The 21,550-nt window shown below is 37.2% G+C and overlaps 2 protein-coding genes across 5 annotated transcripts in view; one reads left to right on the top strand and one right to left on the bottom strand.

Annotated features, from left to right (window-relative positions):
- LOC134656893 (flotillin-2) overlaps window positions 1-21,550 on the bottom strand; it is a 384,591-nt gene that overhangs the window by 58,262 nt on the left and 304,779 nt on the right. The gene's annotated exons all lie outside the window — the stretch shown is intronic.
- Window positions 8,796-20,310, top strand: LOC134656733 (glucose dehydrogenase [FAD, quinone]). Of its 3 annotated transcripts, XM_063512245.1 has the most exons (5): window positions 8,796-9,030; window positions 16,987-17,060; window positions 17,606-17,750; window positions 18,120-18,290; window positions 18,755-20,310. In XM_063512245.1, exons 2-5 carry the CDS (start codon window positions 16,995-16,997, stop codon window positions 20,269-20,271), a joined length of 1,899 nt encoding a protein of 632 aa, XP_063368315.1. In that variant the 5' UTR covers window positions 8,796-9,030; window positions 16,987-16,994; the 3' UTR covers window positions 20,272-20,310. The 3 variants fall into 3 exon arrangements, with proteins under 3 accessions (XP_063368315.1, XP_063368314.1, XP_063368318.1); XM_063512244.1 differs by lacking the exon at window positions 8,796-9,030 and having other exon boundaries at window positions 16,954-17,060; XM_063512248.1 differs by lacking the exon at window positions 8,796-9,030 and having other exon boundaries at window positions 16,979-17,052.

Raw genomic sequence — 21,550 nt, 5'->3', positions numbered from 1 at the left:
CGAATCCCAAAAAACGGTCGCCATGACCTTTCCAGCCGATGGAACGATTTTTGCTATCTTTCGCGCAGGTTCACCCGGTAAAATCCACTGCTTCGACTGCCCTTTCATTTCCGGAGGGTAGTGGTGACCCACGTTTCGTCTACGGTCACGAAACGACGCAGAAACTCCTTCGGGTTACGTTTGAACACGGCCAAACACTGCTCCGAAGTAGTCAGTCGGTTCCGTTTTTGTTCCTCCGTGAGTAAACGCGGCACCCACCTCGCCGATACTGTCTTCATACCCAATTTATCTTCTAATATGTTTTGTACCCGCTCGATTGGAACATTTACAGCATCAACGGTTTCTCAAAGTTCAATTCGGCGGTCGGCTAAAACGATATTTTCAATTTTCTTAACCATATCGTCTGTAGTGACCTCAATTGGGCGGCCTGGGCGATCCTCATCAAAGACGGTTGTTCTCCCCCGCTTAAACTCGTTAAACCAGTATCTGACGGTTGTCATAGAAGGAGCACATTCATGGTAAGCCGCTTGCATTCTTACTTTTATTTCATCACATGTTTTTCCTTCCAAAAACAAGAATCTAATTACAGACCGATACTGCTCTTTCTCCATTTTCACAATTTTAAGTTCACGCTTTCACTGAATCGCTGTCAAATGAGAAAAAAACAAAAGAATGCTGTTTTTTTTAAAATTTTCCCACCTCTGAAAAATGGCTTAAAACGATTGTATACATATTTTCGGCCCGTGATATTAATACATTTGGAAAACGGGCACTTATCAAACAGCCCTCGTATTTCAGTACTAAATAATCAAAACGACCAATCACTATTTAGATCCAAAATTATTTAATTTAAAATAAAAAGATCACATGAAATAGTTCCAATCTTTATTTTACAAAAGTAAGCTTCTAATGGCACATTAAGAAATCAAAATAACACTTGGAATAAAACACTTAGTTAAACGGTTAAAGAACGTGAGAATCTATAAGCTTTCAGAATAATCCTTCAGGTATAAGCCTTCAGGAACGTAGCGAATTAGGCACGAGCTTGGCTAACGTCCGATCTCTAGCGCGGTCCGATCAAGAAGAAGGAAGCCAGTTCCAGCGGCGGAGCCAACTGCTCCCGCCTCCAATTCAAGTTGGTAAACCTGGCTGACCAGTCTAACAACATAACGACAAAAATGCCCACTCGTGCCTACGTTCACTCAAGATACACCTCTTGACGTTCCAAAGCCTTCTACCTGTCATCTTAGTTCAACAATACGCCAATAGATGGTGGCGTTATTCACTACGCAACTTTATTATTTCGTTACAAGCAAATAATACGTAGCCAAACATTGCTAATCGACTTTATACAGGAGGCGTCTAACTATGAACTGTAATGCTGCAAATGCTGCAATACGTCTTTCTGGTGTCTCGCTCCGACATATATATAAATAAATAAACAAGAATTGCTCGTTTAAAGGTATAAGATTAACAATTAAATAAAGACTACACACGGACGACTGAAGGCAATATGCGTAATAGAAAAACGTGATACAATAAATAGTATAACGGCATCGGCATTCTAATTAATCTAGTCAAGACACGCCTCCCCAGCTGTAATCTTTTGTCTCGTCGTGGAAGTTTTACTAAACTACAGATGTCTCCAAGCTTTTTGACCGGCGGGCCACGGCCATGCTTCCACCATGCTTTTGCGGGCCGGATTGTATAGAATTTGATACTTTTCACGGGCCGAAACTTAAAAATGGGAATGTTGGCCATACCTACTTCAACTGCCCAACTGCAGGTATTCTAATAATTATATCTTCAATTACGAAAGAATATCTAGACTATCGCGTGCAATGAAATGCCGTAGTTATAAAGAATACAGAGACTTATATTATATTCTTATCTACGCGTCATAGTTCTTCATCGTAAACACGATCACATCGTAAACAGACAAGCAAACTTTTCGTTCCGTAGCGTACACTGCAGGATAATGACCTCTAAATATGGATTTAGAAAATGAAACTCCTAACCAAGCAAACAAACTTTAGTAGGTAAATACAAGTACATACATTGATGTCTCATTACTCTCATTAGTCTTAAGGTGCTAACGCTCTTTTAGCAGCAATTTAAAGGACTGCTACTACTTTATTTAGATGCAAGTATGTATTAAACGGAATTACCTAAAAGCGCACCAGGGAGTAGAGCGGCTATACATTGGCTACACTAATAGCAATCCCAACCAGAACACGTTCGCTGCGGTCAGGAGAATTAGCAGACTTATAAAGTGAGCAGATCACGAGCAGATAATAACGAATTTTGTGAGAGCTACCATCAGAATGAAAAATAGCAAAGGATCCGATTTTTTTATTTAAACCGTCCTATGCGTAGCACTAAGTAGAGTAAATAATTAAGAATTTAAGATACGTCAATATGCAGCAATTTGCACTACGCAGTATCAAGTTCCAGTTTGGTTGGTACGAGTATAAAACGTTTGGAAACGTTTTTGATTCTGACACATTTTTGTGCAACACTTTTTCGGAGCGTCGCAACTCATTCTCATTACAATTGTGTAGTTAAGGGCCTACTGCAGCCGCGTCTGGCGCTTCGTAAACCACGCCCGCTAGTTCTTCCCTCCCCGCTAACACGCACACATGGAAACGCTTCGCGCCGCACGTGAAGTTTGTGTGACCTTTTAGCACCATCTAACGTTACAGAAGTTAACTACCATTATACGCGGTCGCTGCGGTCGGCCAGAAACTTAAATTCGGAAAAAATTTAAACAGATGGCGTTGTTACTTGTTCATAATAGCAAACAATAAAATAATTAATTAATAAACCTGAATATTTATTGTTGTTTTGGAAGATGTTAACAGCATAGAAGCAGCAGCGTATATAGCATATAAGTTAAGAGTATTGATAATAAGAAAATAGCACAAGAACAGAAAAGAGATTATTTTTGATAAAATATGATGAAAACAGATTTACCTACTTGATTACGCTCACCTGACTTTGCGGTCACTAAATGCAAATTTCAACCTTATTGTTATGGGGTTACAATACCCCTGGGGTTGCAGGCGTCCATAGTCGTTATTATTATAAATGCTTTGGTTGAAATGCTTTTTAACCCTCGAATTTTTCATAGGTACAGTCATCTGCAATAATATGTTACTCTTCGACGGCCGCAAAAATATGTGACACGCTCTTATGGCTCTACAAATAAGATGTAACATGATCTACCGCAAAACGGCCTTCGGTTTGTAACATATTATTGCAGCTGACTGTACTCGTATTCATTGTTGTATAGGTAGGTATTAATATCTTTTATCCGATCGATTTGCATTTATTTGAAATAAAGCAGTGTTTAGTAATTATATGTTTTATTGAATAAGAGATTATTTAGGTATGTAATGAATACAGGGTGCCTTTTTGAAACACTCATTTTTAGGGTTCCGTAGCCAAATGGCAAAAAACGGAACCCTTATAGATTCGTCATGTCTGTCTGTCTGTCTGTCCGTCTGTCCGTCCGTATGTCACAGCCACTTTTTTCCGAAACTATAAGAACTATACTGTTGAAACTTGGTAAGTAGATGTATTCTGTGAACCGCATTATATTTTCACACAAAAATAGAAAAAAAAAATTTTTTTTGGGGGTTCCCCATACTTAGAACTGAAACTCATTTTTTTCATCAAACCCATACGTGTGGGGTATCTATGGATAGGTCTTCAAAAATGGTATTGAGGTTTCTAACATCATTTTTTTCTAAACTGAATAGTTTGCGCGAGAGACACTTCCAAAGTGGTAAAATGTGTGTGTGTGTCCCCCCCCCCCCTGTAACTTCTAAAATAAGAGAATGATAAAACTAAAAAAAATATATGATGTACATTACCATGCAAACTTCCACCGAAAATTGGTTTGAACAAGATCTAGTAAGTAGTTTTTTTTAATACGTCATAAATCCCCTAAATACGGAACCCTTCATGGGCGAGTCCGACTCGCACTTGGCCGCTTTTTCTGGATAATTTTGAATTTCAATTGTCAGGGGTGCCTACATTATTTTTTAATACATTTTACAACGACAACAAACAAAAGTTCAAATTCGCCGTATTTTTATTACCCGGGTCGATCGTAACAAAATAGAAAATCATGTTTTTCAAATCTAAGCGTTATTGTAATTTATCTCAAATAACCAAAAAGTCAATCTGACTAGAACTTAAAAACGAACTGAATTATTTTAATATGTCGATTTTTCTTGGTGACCCAGGAGAATTTTTTTTTGTATCCCATACAAAAAGAGCGTATCCCAATCGCGTATCGGTTTTGGTTTTTACTTATAAGTGTGAAAAATATATTCTACCATATACGAAGGATGTGTGTTTTTTCATGTTTTATGTGTCTTTTTGTACAATAAAGTGTTTTACTGCTACTAATATATCATATTAACGATTAACTAAAAAGGTATTTACATCTAATTTAACTGGTAAATTATTAAAGTCCGCTAAAATTAATATATACCTATTAAAAAAAATATTTGTTAATATGTCCCAAAATCATGGCTCATTTTTTAAGTCTCCTGACTTACCAAACATATCGCAACGAAGGCAAGGGTACAACTAATAACGTAACGTTTCAGTTACTTTTTTAGTCGCCGACCATTTTATCCGGGGTACGAAAAGAGGTATTAGATCTATCCTGGGTCTAATATGTTATAAAAACATAGTTTTTTGAAAAATGTTCGTAGGTAGTACACAAAATTTACATTTTCTTTTGAATGTGATTTGGGTCATCGTTCTCCCTGGTGACTTTTCTGGTGACCCAAGAGACATCAATTTTATTACGACTCAGGAGACTTTTTTTCTATGCACTTTGATTTTTTTGATGCGCTAATTTTGTAATCTAAAATAACTTTAAACTGCTGATATACTTATATCTCTTTGCTGATGAGTGGAAGTGGAATTGAAACTTAATTTATTGTTCTCTCCCTTGACATTTTGGCATACATTTGACATGCTGCAGTGCACTCCTAACGTTAATAAAGACATATTTTTTAGAAAAAGCTTTAGGAAAACTCACTCTTGAGCTTAAAACGATTAAGTCCTTATCATATTATGTTAGATTTTTAGTACAGACCCCAAATCAGTAAAAATGTCTCTTAGCCAACTAAATTTGTCTCTGGGAAAAGTACGATATCCCTAAAAATTGTACGTACATTTCGCATTTTTCTGAAGGAACGGAATTCATAAATTGGGTTATTATAATTTTTTCAGATTATTTGATTGCATTGACATATCACCAAGATAGATAGAACATTTAAGTTAACAGAAGAAAATCATTTGTGTTCTTTTATACAGTGTGGAAAAAGTAGGTTCGATTCCCGGGCGCGACTAAGCGAATTTAGAAAAAACAACGTGTTGCATTCCGGGAGTGCCGACAGAAGTGAAAACTCAATGACTAGTCCAAAATGTCTGCAGCACTATGTATAATTGACCCATCCTCCTTTCTATTGAAAACTTTTGGTTCCGATATTGCTGGTCAGTGAGCTTGTGTAAAATTCGAAATTCAAATTTATAGCGTTAATTGTTACAATTCGAATAGAAATTGTAAAGTTACCTTGCAGACCTCGCATCTAAATATATTTGGTCATGATATTTTGAGTTTTATTCACCAGTACTAGAGTTCACTTTTATTAGCGATTTCATCAAGATGTAGCTTTATTTAATTATATTTGAGTGATATAAAGTTATAATACTGTGAGATCCTCGTATTTCAGCCCGTACAAGATTATAACCTTTTTCATGTAATGTCATTGAGTTTTTCTTTATTGATTTAAATGCCATCTAAATGATTGGCCATCTAAACCTTACGGTCACATGATCGCCTTACGCTGTCTCGAGTTTATCATTTTTTCCCCACCTCAAAAAGTGCCTAGCGCCGCTAAAAGATTTCACTTCAAAAATCTTTGAATGCAGTTGTTTCTTTAAAAAACAATAATGTTTCATTTAAGTAAAATGAGCAAACTTAAGGTTTTAAGGCACTTTCCCTCCAGGGCCCATAATTTTTTTCCACCCGGTAGTAGACAACTATTTTTTTCGACTAAATGAAGTTTTATTAGATAAATCGTTGATCACATGGTTCGTTTCACACATCACATCAAATCGTTTGTCATCACAATCAAAATTTGTCAAAAGTAATGAAATTTATGCCAAAAAAAACATAAATAAAACATATAAATTCAACACATTTTTTTAATAAAAATCTTTCTCGATGATATAAAAAAGAACATCGACAAATTATGTTCAAAAAATTAATATCAAAACAGATGTCATAATTAGGATTGGCTACTTTAAGAAAGGGACAGAGAGATTTAATCCTCTCGCTCTGCACATTTTTCTCATTCCTCCTTGTCAAGCCAAAATAAACTATAAAATGATAGTAACACAGTACATTGTAATATTCACTTTTTCCACGGTATCATGTCATTGTAAATTACTTATGTGAAATTGTAGTGGCGTGCGACTTTCAAACCGGAGGTCACGGGTTCGAACCCCGGCCCGTGCAAGTGAGTTTTTGTAAGTAGGGACCTTTTTTTAGTGGTACTTAAATATAATAACTTTTCGTATTATTGAAATAAAATATTTTATTCAAACAAACTTAATAATATAATAATTAAAACGAATAATATCAATTAGTTTTTAATATTTATTCAATTATTTTAAATTATTTGAGCATGAAACATACTAGATTTATTTTTATCATTACAATAGAAAAAAAGCAAAAAATATATTCTTATAGATATTTTATTTTCAAATAAAAATAAAGCAAAAAGTTACGGTTAGATTCTGATGGCTAAATACCAAACAGCTACCGATACATTTCAATATCTGTCGAAATTTCCTAACCCGTTGTAACTGACAAAGAGTATAGATTTCGACGTAGCATGACGTAACCTAGCAAACACGCACACATGCGTAACGTATAGGCCTGTAAGAAGGCACCATCATAGGCTTACCTCCGATTCCGTTACTACTCAATGGAGTTACGACTCAACGTTTATTGGATATTAAAATTTTACGTAATTCGGAGCGCTGCGCGAAGTGACATAGGTCTTACCTCTTTGAGGCACGACGGCCATCTAACATTACTGGCATAAAGGATGCATTTATGACTTTGACGCATGACAGAAAGAGAAACCGAACTGCGTAAAATGGGCGTTTGCTGTTGAATTCATAAAATCAAAAATCGATAATAAATCCATCGGTAAAGGATAATAAGTTAATATTTAGTTCTTTGAAAGTTAAGACGAGATGAAAACCTTTGCTGTAAGGTGGGTTGTGCTGGATATGGATGTGTTTTCTAGTTGCACGAAGCTAAAACCGAAAAATGAACACGTAAGTTTGGATTTATTTTCTATCGAGAAAATTTTAAGCATTCGTGTTTCGACTACTACGAAATCTCTTATCATATAGTCAAGAAACATATATCCGAAAATCACTACTGTTTGTTTCCGGGGCTAGCCACTGCCACCTTTCTAAGATCCTGTTATTTTTCGATGCACGGCCTTAAAAGGACAAGACCGTTACACCGAGCGATGTGATGCAGTGACTAAGCGGCAGGAAACGTAATCAGGCTTTTAGCACATCATTTCACTTTCCTTCCACGAACCACAACTAGAGTGGACCTTAGTGGACCTTATGTCGGTGCAATAAGGTCTAGCGATGGCCAGTTAGCGGAACAAACAGAACATGACTTGCATCACGTCAACTCTAGGACGCTTTGCAGCTACGCTGCTACAGAGACGCTCTTCGGATTATTTTGTGACACTCGTTACATAGTCGCTTTTGTAAACTTCCGATTTCCTTACGAAATATTAAATTAAAAACTGACGTTTTAAGCGTTCCGTAGTTATCTAGGAACCCTTATAGTTTCGCCATGTCCATCTGTCTGGCTATCCATCCGAGGCTTAGCTCCGATAATCGTTAGTGCTAGAAAGACAAAGTGGTACAATAAAAATAGCTTTTTGAAGAAAGATATGTAGACCTAATAATGAAAAAATAAATATTACGTTGACCGAATTTGTCTTAACATTAACGCAGAGGCAACTAGAAGATTCTTACGACTATGATACTTCCTTTGGCCATATAACGAGGGTATAGTTGCATTGCATGGATGAGTCTGCGCCATGGTCGGCTGCGCATCCGACAGTTTCCGAGTGTGTTTGCTTTATAATAGTACAAATAAAACTGTTTGTCTGCAATTATCTTTTAATGATTGCTTTGACTAAACACCGGTTCCATACCAATCGGTTCTACTCATTGTGTTCTTGACGAAGTATCATGTAAACTAATGTAGATTTTTTAATTAAAAAAACTACCAACGCTTAAAATTTCTTTATTAATATATAATATTTTCTCTCTCTTTCCAAATTCATTATTAATATATCGTGCGACACCTCTCTCATACTTAGAATTCGGTACGGCGGCATTCTGCAGGATTATTTAAAGGAATAGATATATACCGTCCTTCTTCAAAAGTCAGGTTAAAAAACAATCAACTTATATGACACTATTTCATGAATCAATCTTGACTACTTACTACGATTAGACGACCAATTTTCTTCCAATTTTTCTCAACATAATGACTTCCAAAACACCTGTGACCATCCAAACATTGTAATGGGTCCCACCTTTCGCCGGTAAACGAACTACGTGCAGGAGTCTATCGTCAGCAGCCGAAGAAAGTGCCCGCTACATACCGAGCCGAGCGAACGGTAAAGCGCGTGTTGAGATCACCGTGTTTAAGCACAGTTTATTCTTCTTACACCAAAAGCCGTAATTTACTTGTAATTGGATAAAGTGGTTACGAGTTTCTTAGTGAAGTCACTTCTAAACGGTTGAAGGGTTTAGGCACGCGAAAGTGTTTTGTTATCATTATCAGACTCGAAAATAATGTTGAAGTGAAATTTGGACGGTGAATGAGTTGTTTCCGATGTTTTCCTTTGGATGGCTTGTTGGTTACATGCGGACGTGAAAGCATTGAAAATTAAGGTAAGTTCCAGTATCTTCTGCATTGTGTTGATTTGAAAACATGCTGGCAGATTAGTTACAGCCACTTACGGGACATGCTTTGTTTGTTTTGGTAAAACGACTACAACTATTTCATGTTTTGTTTACGGCCATCATTTCGGATGAGTTCCTTGTTGTTGTGCCTCCATTATAACTTTATTTGTACCTATTTGTCAATGGTTTTGTTGATAATTATGTAAAAAGGATTTTTTATTAACAAATAACTGGTCCATTTTGATGACTATGACCATAGTTTAAACAATCGCGTCTATACAAAACTTAATGTATTGGTTTTTCTTGCTCTCCACTGCCAATTAGAAATCATCAATCTCTATTACTCGATATGTAATCGCAATTGTGTTAAATCGTCACTTTAATTTAATTAAGTGTGCAGTACCTAAAACCCTTATAAGCACTTGAATTACGTACTCTCAAGGTGGTCCCAAAAAAAGATAAATTAAAATAATTACAAAAGATTGTTTAACACGGACAACATTACATTACTATTATATGGGAATTTTACACAATACGTATACGTAAGTATTTATAACGTATAAATTGTGCGACTAAGGCTCACTTGCACCATCCCACTAACCCGGGGTTAAGCGGTTAAACCGTTTACCTAGTGTCAAATTGTACTGTTAACCATGGTAACTCCAGGTTTATCCGGTTAACCCCGGGTTGGTGGAATGGTGCAAGTGGGCCTAAGAAGGATCTAATTAACGGCTTTCACGAACAGCCGAAGAACAAGTTGTATTTGATATTCAAAAATAAACTACGGTTCAATTTATCAACTGTCTGTCTACAGTATATTTTTGTTTTAATTATAAAGTACTGCCTATACTATACATATAGAAAATAGTAACGATCATTTGTTACTCGAATTAAAAATGTATGGCGTAATAGTACCTTATAAGTAGTTCAAAAAACAGATTCTAGCCCGCTATACTTAAATAGTATTTTATGCAACCGTTGTTTAAGAGAGGTCAAAAAAGGCGAGTGGCGTGAGTAACAATTTGAGGCGAAGCCGAAAATTGTTAATAAAGACGCCACGACTATTTTTTGACTCAGTTAAACAACGTTGCATACAATACTTTTTCTACAACCAAGCACATATTTTGAAATAAAATTGTAAATTTAACAAATATTTTTCATTCAAGAAGTAGCAAAGAATGGAGGGTACAGGCGGGAAAAGAATGAATGAAATAAAAAAAACATGTATATGGTTCACTCATCTGTCAGAGATGACAGTTAAAATTAGGTTGGCAACAATGTATTTCATACAATATTTTTTAAGTGGTGATTACACGAAGTATCGTAAAAGTACCAAAAAGATACTGCGTGTATGCACAAATACTTTTTTGGGGAATAGATTAAAGACTTGTCTTGACAACTATAACATAGGGGTTTAAAGGTGTGTGTACGACCTTTTAAATGACAAATAAAGGTACGGTAGTAGAAAAAGCCTATAATAACACAGCTACTATTACTACTATCCAGAATATTCGGCTCCAGCAAGTTCGACGTAAACATTTATTTTCCATCAGTTAACTCGACTGATTGGTATTCCACATGTCACTGCCATAATTTAATAGCGTTACGTAATAGATTTTCACCGAAACCTCTTAGCATTCTGGATGTTAACTAGCAAAGTTGGGCACAGAGCATTGATCAATATACTTTCTACACGATCATTTTTGCTAACGTGATTCAATCAAGTACACAGTCCTTTTTAGGGTTCCGTAGCCAAATGGCAAAAAACGGAACCCTTATAGATTCGTCATGTCTGTCTGTCTGTCTGTCCGTCTGTCCGTCTGTCTGTCCGTCCGTATGTCACAGCCACTTTTCTCCGAAACTATAAGAACTATACTGTTGAAACTTGGTAAGTAGATGTATTCTGTGAACTGCATTAAGATTTTCACACAAAAATAGAAAAAAAAACAATAATTTTTTGGGGTTCCCCATACTTCGAACTGAAACTCAAAAAAAATTTTTTCATCAAACCCATACGTGTGGGGTATCTATGGATAGGTCTTCAAAAATGATATTGAGGTTTCTAATATCATTTTTTTCTAAACTGAATAGTTTGCGCGAGAGACACTTCCAAAGTGGTAAAATGTGTGTCCCCCCCCCCCTGTAACTTCTAAAATAAGAGAATGATAAAACTAAAAAAAATATACGATGTACATTACCATGTAAACTTCCACTGAAAATTGGTTTGAACGAGATCTAGTAAGTAGTTTTTTTTTAATACGTCATAAATCGCCTAAATACGGAACCCTTCATGGGCGAGTTCGACTCGCACTTGGCCGCTTTTTATATTGGGAAAATCCCGCATCCCGTCTCGAAGGAACCATGACAGGTATTATGCACTATGGGACGACGAAGAGGTTTACTATCAACTAATAAGTACCAAGTCTTACTCCTACGCTCAGCATACTTCAAATTTCAAATTTAAATGACGTAAACTGTCCGGGAGCCGGTTCCTGCCACACCAAGGGTTAAAAAAATATGAGATTTATTCACGCAATAATTCGTAAACGTCCGTTTGCTGTATCTATAGTTCTAGATACAAGTGTAAAATATACATTATTAGCTATGTGCATCACATTATCGTCGATCGGTGTTTTTTTGAGGTCAACATGACTCCTTCTCGCACCGTCAAGTACTTATTCCGTACGTACTCCCAGGAATGAAATCTGAAACTTAAACACACTGATGTTCCGCCGAAAATTTTCCAAATTTGTAAAATTACTAGATGGTAAATTTTTTGTCCTACTCATATTTTCGTATGGGAATCGGAATTTACCATTTCCAAAATAACGTCCTTTAATTCCTGTGGAATTTTCCAGAAATTTCCGTGATCTTTTTAAACTTTCCACAACTGTCACATACGTACTTAAACACAAGTAGTACATTATGTAACTACTTTTCACCGGAACCTCTTATTTATCAGTCTAGATTTTTTATGATCGATATTGAACGAACTCGTAGAAGAAAATTCTATTACGTGATCATTGTTTGCACTTGATTTGATTTTGTAGTGTGCAGAGGGCCTACCGCGAACCACGTTCGACGTGTTGCCTCCCTGTCACAAATTCAAATTTGGGATTTTTTATGTTATTTCTACTCAAGAATCACGAGCTCTTTCTATCCTAATAGGAGAAAAAAAGTGTCCCAAATTTCCATACATTTTTCGATCTTTCCATTCCGCGACCGCCATACAAAGTCTATGAAAAATGGTGACGTAATGGAAATAAAAACCTTAGGACACTTTTTTTCTCCTATTAGAAAGAGCTCGTGATTCTGAGTAGAAATAACATAAAAAATCCCAAATTTGAAAAAAAAGTGTAGGGGACAACAAAAAAAAAGCGGCCAAGTGCGAGTCGGACTCGCCCATGAAGGGTTCCGTATTTAGGCGATTTATGACGTATTAAAAAAAACTACTTATTAGATCTCGTTTAAACCAATTTTCGGTGGAAGTTTACATGGTATGTACATCATATATTTTTTTTAGTTTTATCATTCTGTAGTTTTATCATATTTTAGAAGTTACAGGGGGGGGGGGGGGACACACATTTTACCACTTTGGAAGTGTCTCTCGCGCAAACTATTCAGTTTAAAAAAATATTATAGTATATTAGAAACCTCAATATTATTTTTGAAGACCTATCCATAGATACCCCACACGTATGGGTTTGATGAAAAAAAAAATTTGAGTTTCAGTTCTAAGTATGGGGAACCCCAAAAATTTATTGTTTTTTTTTCTATTTTTGTGTGAAATCTTAATGCGGTTCACAGAATACATCTACTTACCAAGTTTCAACAGTATAGTTCTTATAGTTTCGGAGAAAAGTGACTGTGACATACGGACGGACAGACGGACAGACAGACAGACAGACATGACGAATCTATAAGGGTTCCGTTTTTTGCCATTTGGCTACGGAACCCTAAAAACGCCCATCTATCTCTATCGGGCCCTATGGTTGCATTTAGCATTAAATTTTCAATATATTTTGTGCAATAAAATTTAAATATTTAAATAAATAAAATAACATTCCCCAATTTACTAGGCTAGGGCCTGCGCTAAGATTTATAAGCTCCAATAAGGCTCTAATTTCAAACGTGCTAAACTCACAGCAGACATTCCTAGAATTAATTTACATAAGCATGTATATCTAATATGTGTATATTTTTAAAGACAACACTTTTCTAATCTTCAATCATTTCAGGAGTCTTGACCGTATAAATAGTACCCTGTAACGAAAATTGACAATGAAATATTTAAGTCTGCATTTTTTTTCCAAAAGATAAACTTACTCGTATTGTTTCTATTACGCCTTTATGCTATAGGCTATTCCAATTAAACTAGCTTTTGACCTTCGTATCAAAGCATAGATACTAAAACACAGTTTACTTTTGTTTTCATAAATTCATCCGACATACCCGGCACCGTTATGTTAAACTGAATAATTCCTACTAGGAACTTATGTCTATGTGGAATAAGAATCAAAATTGTTAAGATATTTTTGGACAACTGTGCTAAATGCAAAATCGTCACGTCGTGGCTATTAAGGCCGCTGCTTTTGTGACGCTATGAGTTTATAAACGTTATTTACTGTTATTTTAAACACTGACATTGACAGACTGATTGGTAACTACGAGTAGACTGCTATATCATTGTTAACCTATATACCAGTGCATCACTCTTGTTCCTTTTATATAACTGAATTAATTATATATATCCTATCTCTTTAAGTTTAGTACTCCGATTAGTTAGGTACCTATAGGAATCTACAGGTTGACTTTACTATTATGTATACGATTAAAGTTGTCCGGCTAATAACGGCATCCTTATAAGTCAAACAACAAGAACAAATATGTATATGTGTTTATTATATACAATCAATCAAGTGTAAAAATATGGGTGCACACATCATAATCAAAAATATGTCCCATAGCTCTTATGTCAGCGAATTAAGAACTATGGGACATACTTTTGAGTAAGTTATATGACTTATTTGCACCCCTATTTTTACACTTGACTGTACCTATTCACTTTTAAACTGTCTTTTTTATCGAATTTAGTAAGCATAACGTTTAAGTAGGTACTTAGATATGTAAGTAAATTTAAATTTGTTTACTCATTTTTATAGCTTTATCAGAGCCCGCGCAACTATGACACGCATTGTTGTTACACCGGAATGCAATAATTGTGACATTCAGTCCATTGACTAATAACAGTAATAACTAATAATTCAATAATAAGGCTTGATAAATAAATGGGTCAATTAGTTCGAACGAATTATTATGGTTTTCTGGAAGCACATTGTTGTCCAACTCTATATGTTTAAAGGTGACATTCCATTTCCAACTGCAGCTGCACTACTGCTCCGGCATTACTGCGGCGGCCTGAACGCGTCGTTGTGATTGTCAATTTCCATAGTAAATTGAATGACAATACCGACTGCATGTAATATGGTCATTTTAACGTATTTCCGACCGCAGCTGCACTACTGCTCCGACACTATTGCGGCGGCCTGAACGCGTCGGTATGATTGTCAATTTCCATAGTAAATTGAATGACAATACCGACTGCATGAAATATGGTCATTTTAACGTATTTCCGACCGCAGCTGCACTACTGCTCCGACACTACTGCAGCGGCCTGAACGCGTCGGTCTAACTGTCAAATTCCATAGTAAAATGAATGACAAGCCGGACTGCACGCAGCATGGTGATTTTCGCGCATTTAGTGTATTCTTGCAACTGCGACTGCAGACCGCACGTCAAATCTGTCACTGCACTGAAATGTCTTGGTCACAGATATCAGTAGTTCTAAGCAAAGAGGATATAACCAACTACGTTCTAAGGAGTTTATAACACCCAAGGATAAACAATCCCGATAGTAGAGTCTGTTCGGAAAGAGAAGAGTCGTGGAATGTATTGGGCGACATACATTTCACGACTTCTCTTTCCGCACAGATTAGGAAACCAGAAAGAGAGCGTCAAATCCGGACAGTTAACTATGGTCTGGCAAACCCAATTTGCCAGTAAATATGAACAAAGAAAACTCTACTCATCGATTTCTTTTCGGTGTTAGTACTAAGACAAATATAATATGCTTCTCTCTGTCTATGTTTGAAATGAGACAGTCCCTGGCCAAACTATATTTTCCTAGGTATTAGGGGCAAAGCTTTGTTTAAAACCAAATTAATTCACGAGATAAGCAAATGGTTGAAAAAATTAAAATATTGACAGTTGCGGTGGTTTCAAGGCTGGAAGGTTAAATAAACTTTGCAGAGTACCTACAACACGGATCATCACACCAACACGAGGAAAATATTTATTATTCAGATTAAATGATTAAAAGTTATTTATATCAGCCAAAGTCAACGAAATAGCTTTCTTCATAAAGGATTTCTTGTCTGGCCCGTCAAATTTTACATGGTCTGGTCATTAACTGTTACTGTCAAGAGCGCCATCTCCTGCAACACAAGAGCATGCCATGGTCACCTGCAACACAAGAGCAATTATAAGATTTCAATTTGCGACTGAACTATAAAATATGATGTGTAAATTGCTCAATTATAGCACTTACAAATGCATTTATTAATTTACAGTACATATGGCCCTATTTTCACGCACTAGTGCGTAAAATAGCACTTTTCGTGCGATGTCAAAAATTTAAAGGGCCATATGTACTGTAAAACGTTGTTCGATACACGTGCGAATAGGTAATTCGCAACTCGTGTCGATTTAAAACACTCCCTTCGGTCGTGTTTTAATTTATCGCCACTCGTTTCGAATTTCCTCTTTTTCGCACTTGTATCGAAAATAACTATTATACCTTTATACCTTTAGGTACCTGAAGAAAGTAAAATTGCTTTAATATTGAACCTCAGAAAGATAAATCTGTAATATTTTGCTAATACCGAACGACGTGTCACATCGCCTTCTCCGGAACCCACGAATCACTTTGCAGAAACCAATGAAAGACCTGATAAAAGAACCTACCTGGGGACGTTTATCGTAGAGTTCTAAATCCAGCCGGCAGTGTCCGCACGTTTCTGACGGCCGAGTACCTACTCTCCACTGACTGACACTGCCGGCTGGATTTGGCTGGATCACGTACCTACGTGATGTAGGTGGATCAAGTGCACACCCCGTATACTTCACAAGCTACATGAGTCCCGCTCACGTCGGGTTGCTGTGTGCTGTTGCGGTCGTCACGCATTTAGCCAAGAAGATGGGGAAGATAATTTCAAAATGTTAGCTTACCTTAAGTAATTTTTCCTCTGCATTAGTTTCATTTGGGTAATTTGGGTGTATTTAGTCAATTATTAAGCCTCAAACACCGTTGAATTGCTCTTCATTTAATCGGCAATATTCCCTGAATCACAACGACAATTCAATATCTGATTTTATTGGTAGCTGTCTTCGACTGCCTCTGACTCCCGTAGAAAGGCAATCTGGTCTTCTTTTTCGTTATCATGTAGCATTATTGTAACTTGCTTTTTCTTGTAAAATATACGAAAGTAAATTAGTATTTTTATTTATACGTCTGACACTGACATTGATTAACAAGCAACACGAACGCTGCTGCGACTGCACGACGCAACAGCAGCAGTCGCCGCCGCTATCGCCGCTGCAGTAATGTCGCAACAGTAACGCTGCAGCAGTAGTGCAGCTGCAGTTGGAAATGGACTGTCACCTTAATTGTTTATTTATGTATACGTTTCCCTCGGTACTTATGACTCTCATGAGGTGGTCCGTTCCCGTTCACCATTCTAGGATTCTATGATGCCTCAACGGCCACCCTTTCTTCAATATTCATACTACGTAGGTAGCTGTGCGCTGAATAAAAATATAATGTATACTCGTAATATACATATTTAATGTGTATATGTGTGTCATGGATGTGTGTTTGTATTCCAGGAGACAACATGAGTTCCCTGATGACAGCGGCGGCGGACGCCATCGCCGGCACCGCCATATCCACAGGTATGCAGGTAATATGGCACTTCTTTCTACAATTTGGGAAGGGGGGGGGGGCGTCCACAATAAATAAATATTGTAGGACATTATTAGTATTATTACACAAATTGACTAAGCCCCACGGTAAGCTCAAGAAAGCTTGTGTTGTGGGTACCCAGACAATATATATAATATACACATATTACAAATACTTAAATACATAATAGAAAACAATCATGACTCAGGAACAAATATCTGTGCTCATCACACAAATAAATGCCCTTACTGGGATTCGAACCCAGGACCGCGGCTTCACAGGCAGGGTCACTACGCACTAGGCCAGACCCGTCGACAATTGGAAAAATCATTTCTTTTAAATTTAATTTAATTATTTTAAGTTAGCAGTTTCTAATTTAAGCAGAGTAGACCCCTAGAACGAAGACTATATATTGATTGTGATTAATAACACGATTAAATATAAATAAATAAATAAATATATACAGTGCGAAAAGGTGAGGAATTTGATAAAAGAGGAGATGAATAACTTGAACAAATATTGAAACAGGTTTGTGGTTTCCAGATGGCATGGTTCGTCCCAATGTTGGTGGCGACCATCGCATACTTCCAGTACGAACAGACCGACCCGGAGGGCAGGCCTGCAGACATCGAGGAGTCTCGCATGCTGGGGGAGTACGACTTCATTATAGTGGGCGCAGGTTCTGCTGGTGAGTTCTCAGTTCTCACGTTGCTATTCTAATATAAACCAATGTGCATCCAATCCAATTCCTCAATTCCATTGGGCTTCAAGATCTCTTGAAAGTTTCGTAAAATGTCGTAATATAGATCTATCGATGTTGGCTTATATGAAGTGACATTTTATCCAAACAGGATCGACTCAAACAATTATTTTCTTCACTGAGCCAATTAATTGTATCTTGTTTAGAAACCATGCTTATACAAGTTATACATATTTATTTATTAAATTGAAACGAACATAACAAATAACGATGTTTCTACATTTCATTTCCTATTCTGAACGAGTGCCTTAATTATGTGTAGAACAAATGATAAACTTTTAAAAACGAATATTTCAGGAGCCGTGTTAGCGAACAGACTATCAGAAGTGGGCTATTGGAAGGTTCTACTCCTAGAAGCCGGAGGCCATGAGACGGAGATATCCGACGTTCCCCTGCTGGCCGGGTATCTGCAACACAGCCAGCTGGACTGGGCCTACAAGACGGAGCCTCATAATGGATTCTGTTTAGGTAATTACGTGGTATTAATCTATGAAAGTATAAGGCTCGAATCTTGTTTATTTTCTGGGAAGGAAACCAGATCGTTTAATCCCAACTCGACCTAGTTTCATCATTAATTAGGACGTAAAACAACTGGATTACCCGAAACTGTATTAGCGACCGCTTAACTATGGGTTCGAATCCCGATAAGGTGGTCATATAACTAAATACATGAATTTTAAAAGTGAATACGATTGTGGCCTCGAATGTCCAATTCCTCGAAAGTCCATTTTCCTCGAATGTCCAATTCCTAGAACGTCCAGTTACCTTGAAAGTCTGATTCCTTGAATGTCCATTTTCCTCAAATGTCTAATTCCTCGAACGTCTATTTGCCCCGAATTTCCATTCCTTGAATGTCCATTCTACAATAATAATTCAAATACCCCTCGACTTGTATGTAATTAGTACTAAACAGCCTCCTTTTTTATTTACAGCAATGAAAGACGGCAGGTGCAACTGGCCTCGTGGAAAAGTTCTTGGTGGCAGTTCCGTTTTGAACTACATGCTTTACCTACGTGGAAACAAAAAAGACTACGATATATGGGAATCCTTAGGTAACAAGGGGTGGGGTTACAAAGACGTTCTTTACTACTTCAAGAAATCGGAAGACAACCAGAATCCATCCTTAGCACAAACACCTTATCACAGCACAGGAGGATATTTAACCGTGGCGGAAGCTCCTTACAGAACACCTTTGGCGACTAGTTTCATCGATGCTGGAGTAGAGTTGGGATACATGAACAGAGATATCAACGGTGAAAAACAAACGGGTTTCATGGTCGCTCAGGGGACGACTCGGCGTGGCAGCCGGTGCTCTACGTCCAAAGCGTTTTTAAGACCTGCTAAAAATCGTCCAAATCTCCACATATCCATAAATTCATTTGTGACAAAAGTGTTAATAGATCCGCGAACTAAAATAGCATTTGGTGTCGAATTTGTAAAGAACAAAATGATCCATCGGATTCGAGCCCGAAAGGAAGTAATACTGTCCGCAGGTTCAATCAATTCACCTCAGTTGTTAATGTTATCCGGCATAGGCCCGTCTGAAGAATTGACCAAACACCGAATACCGGTACTACAAGATTTGAAGGTTGGACAGAATCTGCAAGACCATGTTGCACTTGGAGGACTTACCTTTATGATTAACAAAGATGTAGCTATAGTCGAAAACCGTTTGCAATCAGTGAGCACCATGATGGAATATGCTGTTTTAGGAAATGGACCATTGACTATTTTGGGAGGAGTTGAAGGATTAGCTTTTGTTAATACAAAGTATGCCAACACAACGGACGATTTCCCTGATATTGAATTCCATTTTGTGAGCGGCGCAACTAGTTCAGATGGGGGTGCTCAGTTAAGGAAGATTCAAGGATTAACTGAAAAATTTTACAATGCTGTTTTTAGACCGATCAACAATATGGACGTTTGGTCAATTATGCCTATGTTACTGCGGCCTAAGAGCAAGGGTTACATTCAACTACGGAGCGCAAACCCGTACGACTATCCTTATATTTACCCTAATTATTTCTCGGATAAAGACGAAGAGGACATTAAAACCCTAGTCGAAGGCGTGAAGATTGCAGTAGCCCTATCTAGGACCACAGCATTTCAACGTTTTGGATCCGTATTAAACCCGAACGTTTTTCCTGCTTGCAGAGCGGTACCACGATACAGTGATAAGTACTGGGAGTGCATGATCAGGCAGTTCACAGCGACGGTGTATCATCCGGTGGGGACCGCTAAAATGGGGCCTTTCTGGGACTCTGAAGCCGTGGTGGATGATGAACTCCGAGTGTATGGAGTGAAGGGCTTACGCGTCATTGACGGCAGTATCATGCCAGTGATGGTGAGCGGCAACACCAACGCTCCCATCATAATGATCGGCGAAAAAGGCAGTGACATGATAAAAGCGTTTTGGCTCAAGCGAAGAATATCGCGATACTATCACTGATACCTACCGATTTGGTACAATTTGCAAACCAATTCTAAATGATCCCAGTATTATATGTATATTATGTCAACTTTTAATAACGAAGTCATCGTCTAACGTTATCTTTTATTTATTGACTTTAAGTTTTCTATTGTAAATATTAGATGTAAGTAATAATAAATTGTTAAATTATACATTTGTTACATTAACAAGTTTTGTCATTTTTTATCAATTACAATGATTATTACTGTTTAATGACTTGAAAAGTACGGCACGACAATCAGCAGCGATATCAAATCAAATTTATGTCGCTCATACATAACATACTTGCGGTTTCTTTTTGGCGCCATTCAAAAAAATAGGCATAATCATCATCTTCCTCGCGTTGTCCCGGCATTTTGCCACGGCTCATGGGAGCCTGGGGTCCGCTTGGCAACTAATCCCAGTAATTGGCGTGGGCACTAGTTTTTACGAAAGCGACTGCCATCTGACCTTCCAAACCCAGAGGGTAAACTAGGCCCGTATTGGGATTAGTCCGGTTTCCGCACGATGTTTTCCTTCACCGAAAAGCGACTGGTAAATATCAAATGATATTTCGTACGTAAGTTCCGAAAAACTCATTGGTACGAGCCGGGGTTCGAACCCGCGACCTCCGGATTGCAAGTCGCACGCTCTTACCGCTAGGCCACCAGCGCTTTTTAAAAAAAAAAAAAAATAGGCATAATATTGTAATAATAATCTAGTAAAATATAGGGCAATTAAATTCTCCTAATTATTTCATATAAAAACGTGTCGTTGTTTTGCATATAGATGATAGCACCGTAATCAATTTGAAGGAAGTGTTACTGCTCCAAATTTCATAATCTAAAGACATAATTACGCAAAAGCGTCTGATACAATAAAAAGCCGGAATCATGTTCTACCATTTTTCATAGATTGTTAGCTGGAACTAAGGTAGGTTATTAGAAAATAAATCGGCTTTAACCGATTTATGATTCTAATTTCTAAGATAACTTTCTTTCAATTACACATATTATTTTCGTAAGTTCTACAACTTTCGTGAGTGCTGAAGAGCATCAAAAAGGCATACCCAACCATTCTTTATATTATTGTCTGGTGTCTAGTGTCGGACGTTCACGAATGAGTTTTAAATTATTTATATATTTTATATATTAGTGCTGTGTACATGTAATAATATTAGTATTTTAATGAAATAAAAGACTGGGGTCACCGTTATACCTAACAGCATGAGTTTTGACCTACATAGTTATAAACTTAGAAAAGTGCCCACGAGAAGCAC

Source organism: Cydia amplana, chromosome 19 (genome assembly GCF_948474715.1).
Source record: "Cydia amplana chromosome 19, ilCydAmpl1.1, whole genome shotgun sequence".
NCBI lineage: Eukaryota > Metazoa > Arthropoda > Insecta > Lepidoptera > Tortricidae > Cydia > Cydia amplana.
Note: the sequence above shows the minus strand (reverse complement) of the source record. Positions and strands in the feature narration are given on the sequence as shown.

What these genes read in the sequence shown, in the direction of transcription:
- LOC134656733 (XM_063512244.1), top strand. Translation starts at nt 16,968, where the DNA reads ATGTGTGTTTGTATTCCAGGAGACAACATGAGTTCCCTGATGACAGCG. An exon ending in CCATATCCACAGGTATGCAG is followed by an intron (nt 17,061 to 17,605) that starts GTAATATGGCAC and finishes TGTGGTTTCCAG; the next exon opens with ATGGCATGGTTCGTCCCAAT. An exon ending in AGTGGGCGCAGGTTCTGCTG is followed by an intron (nt 17,751 to 18,119) that starts GTGAGTTCTCAG and finishes CGAATATTTCAG; the next exon opens with GAGCCGTGTTAGCGAACAGA.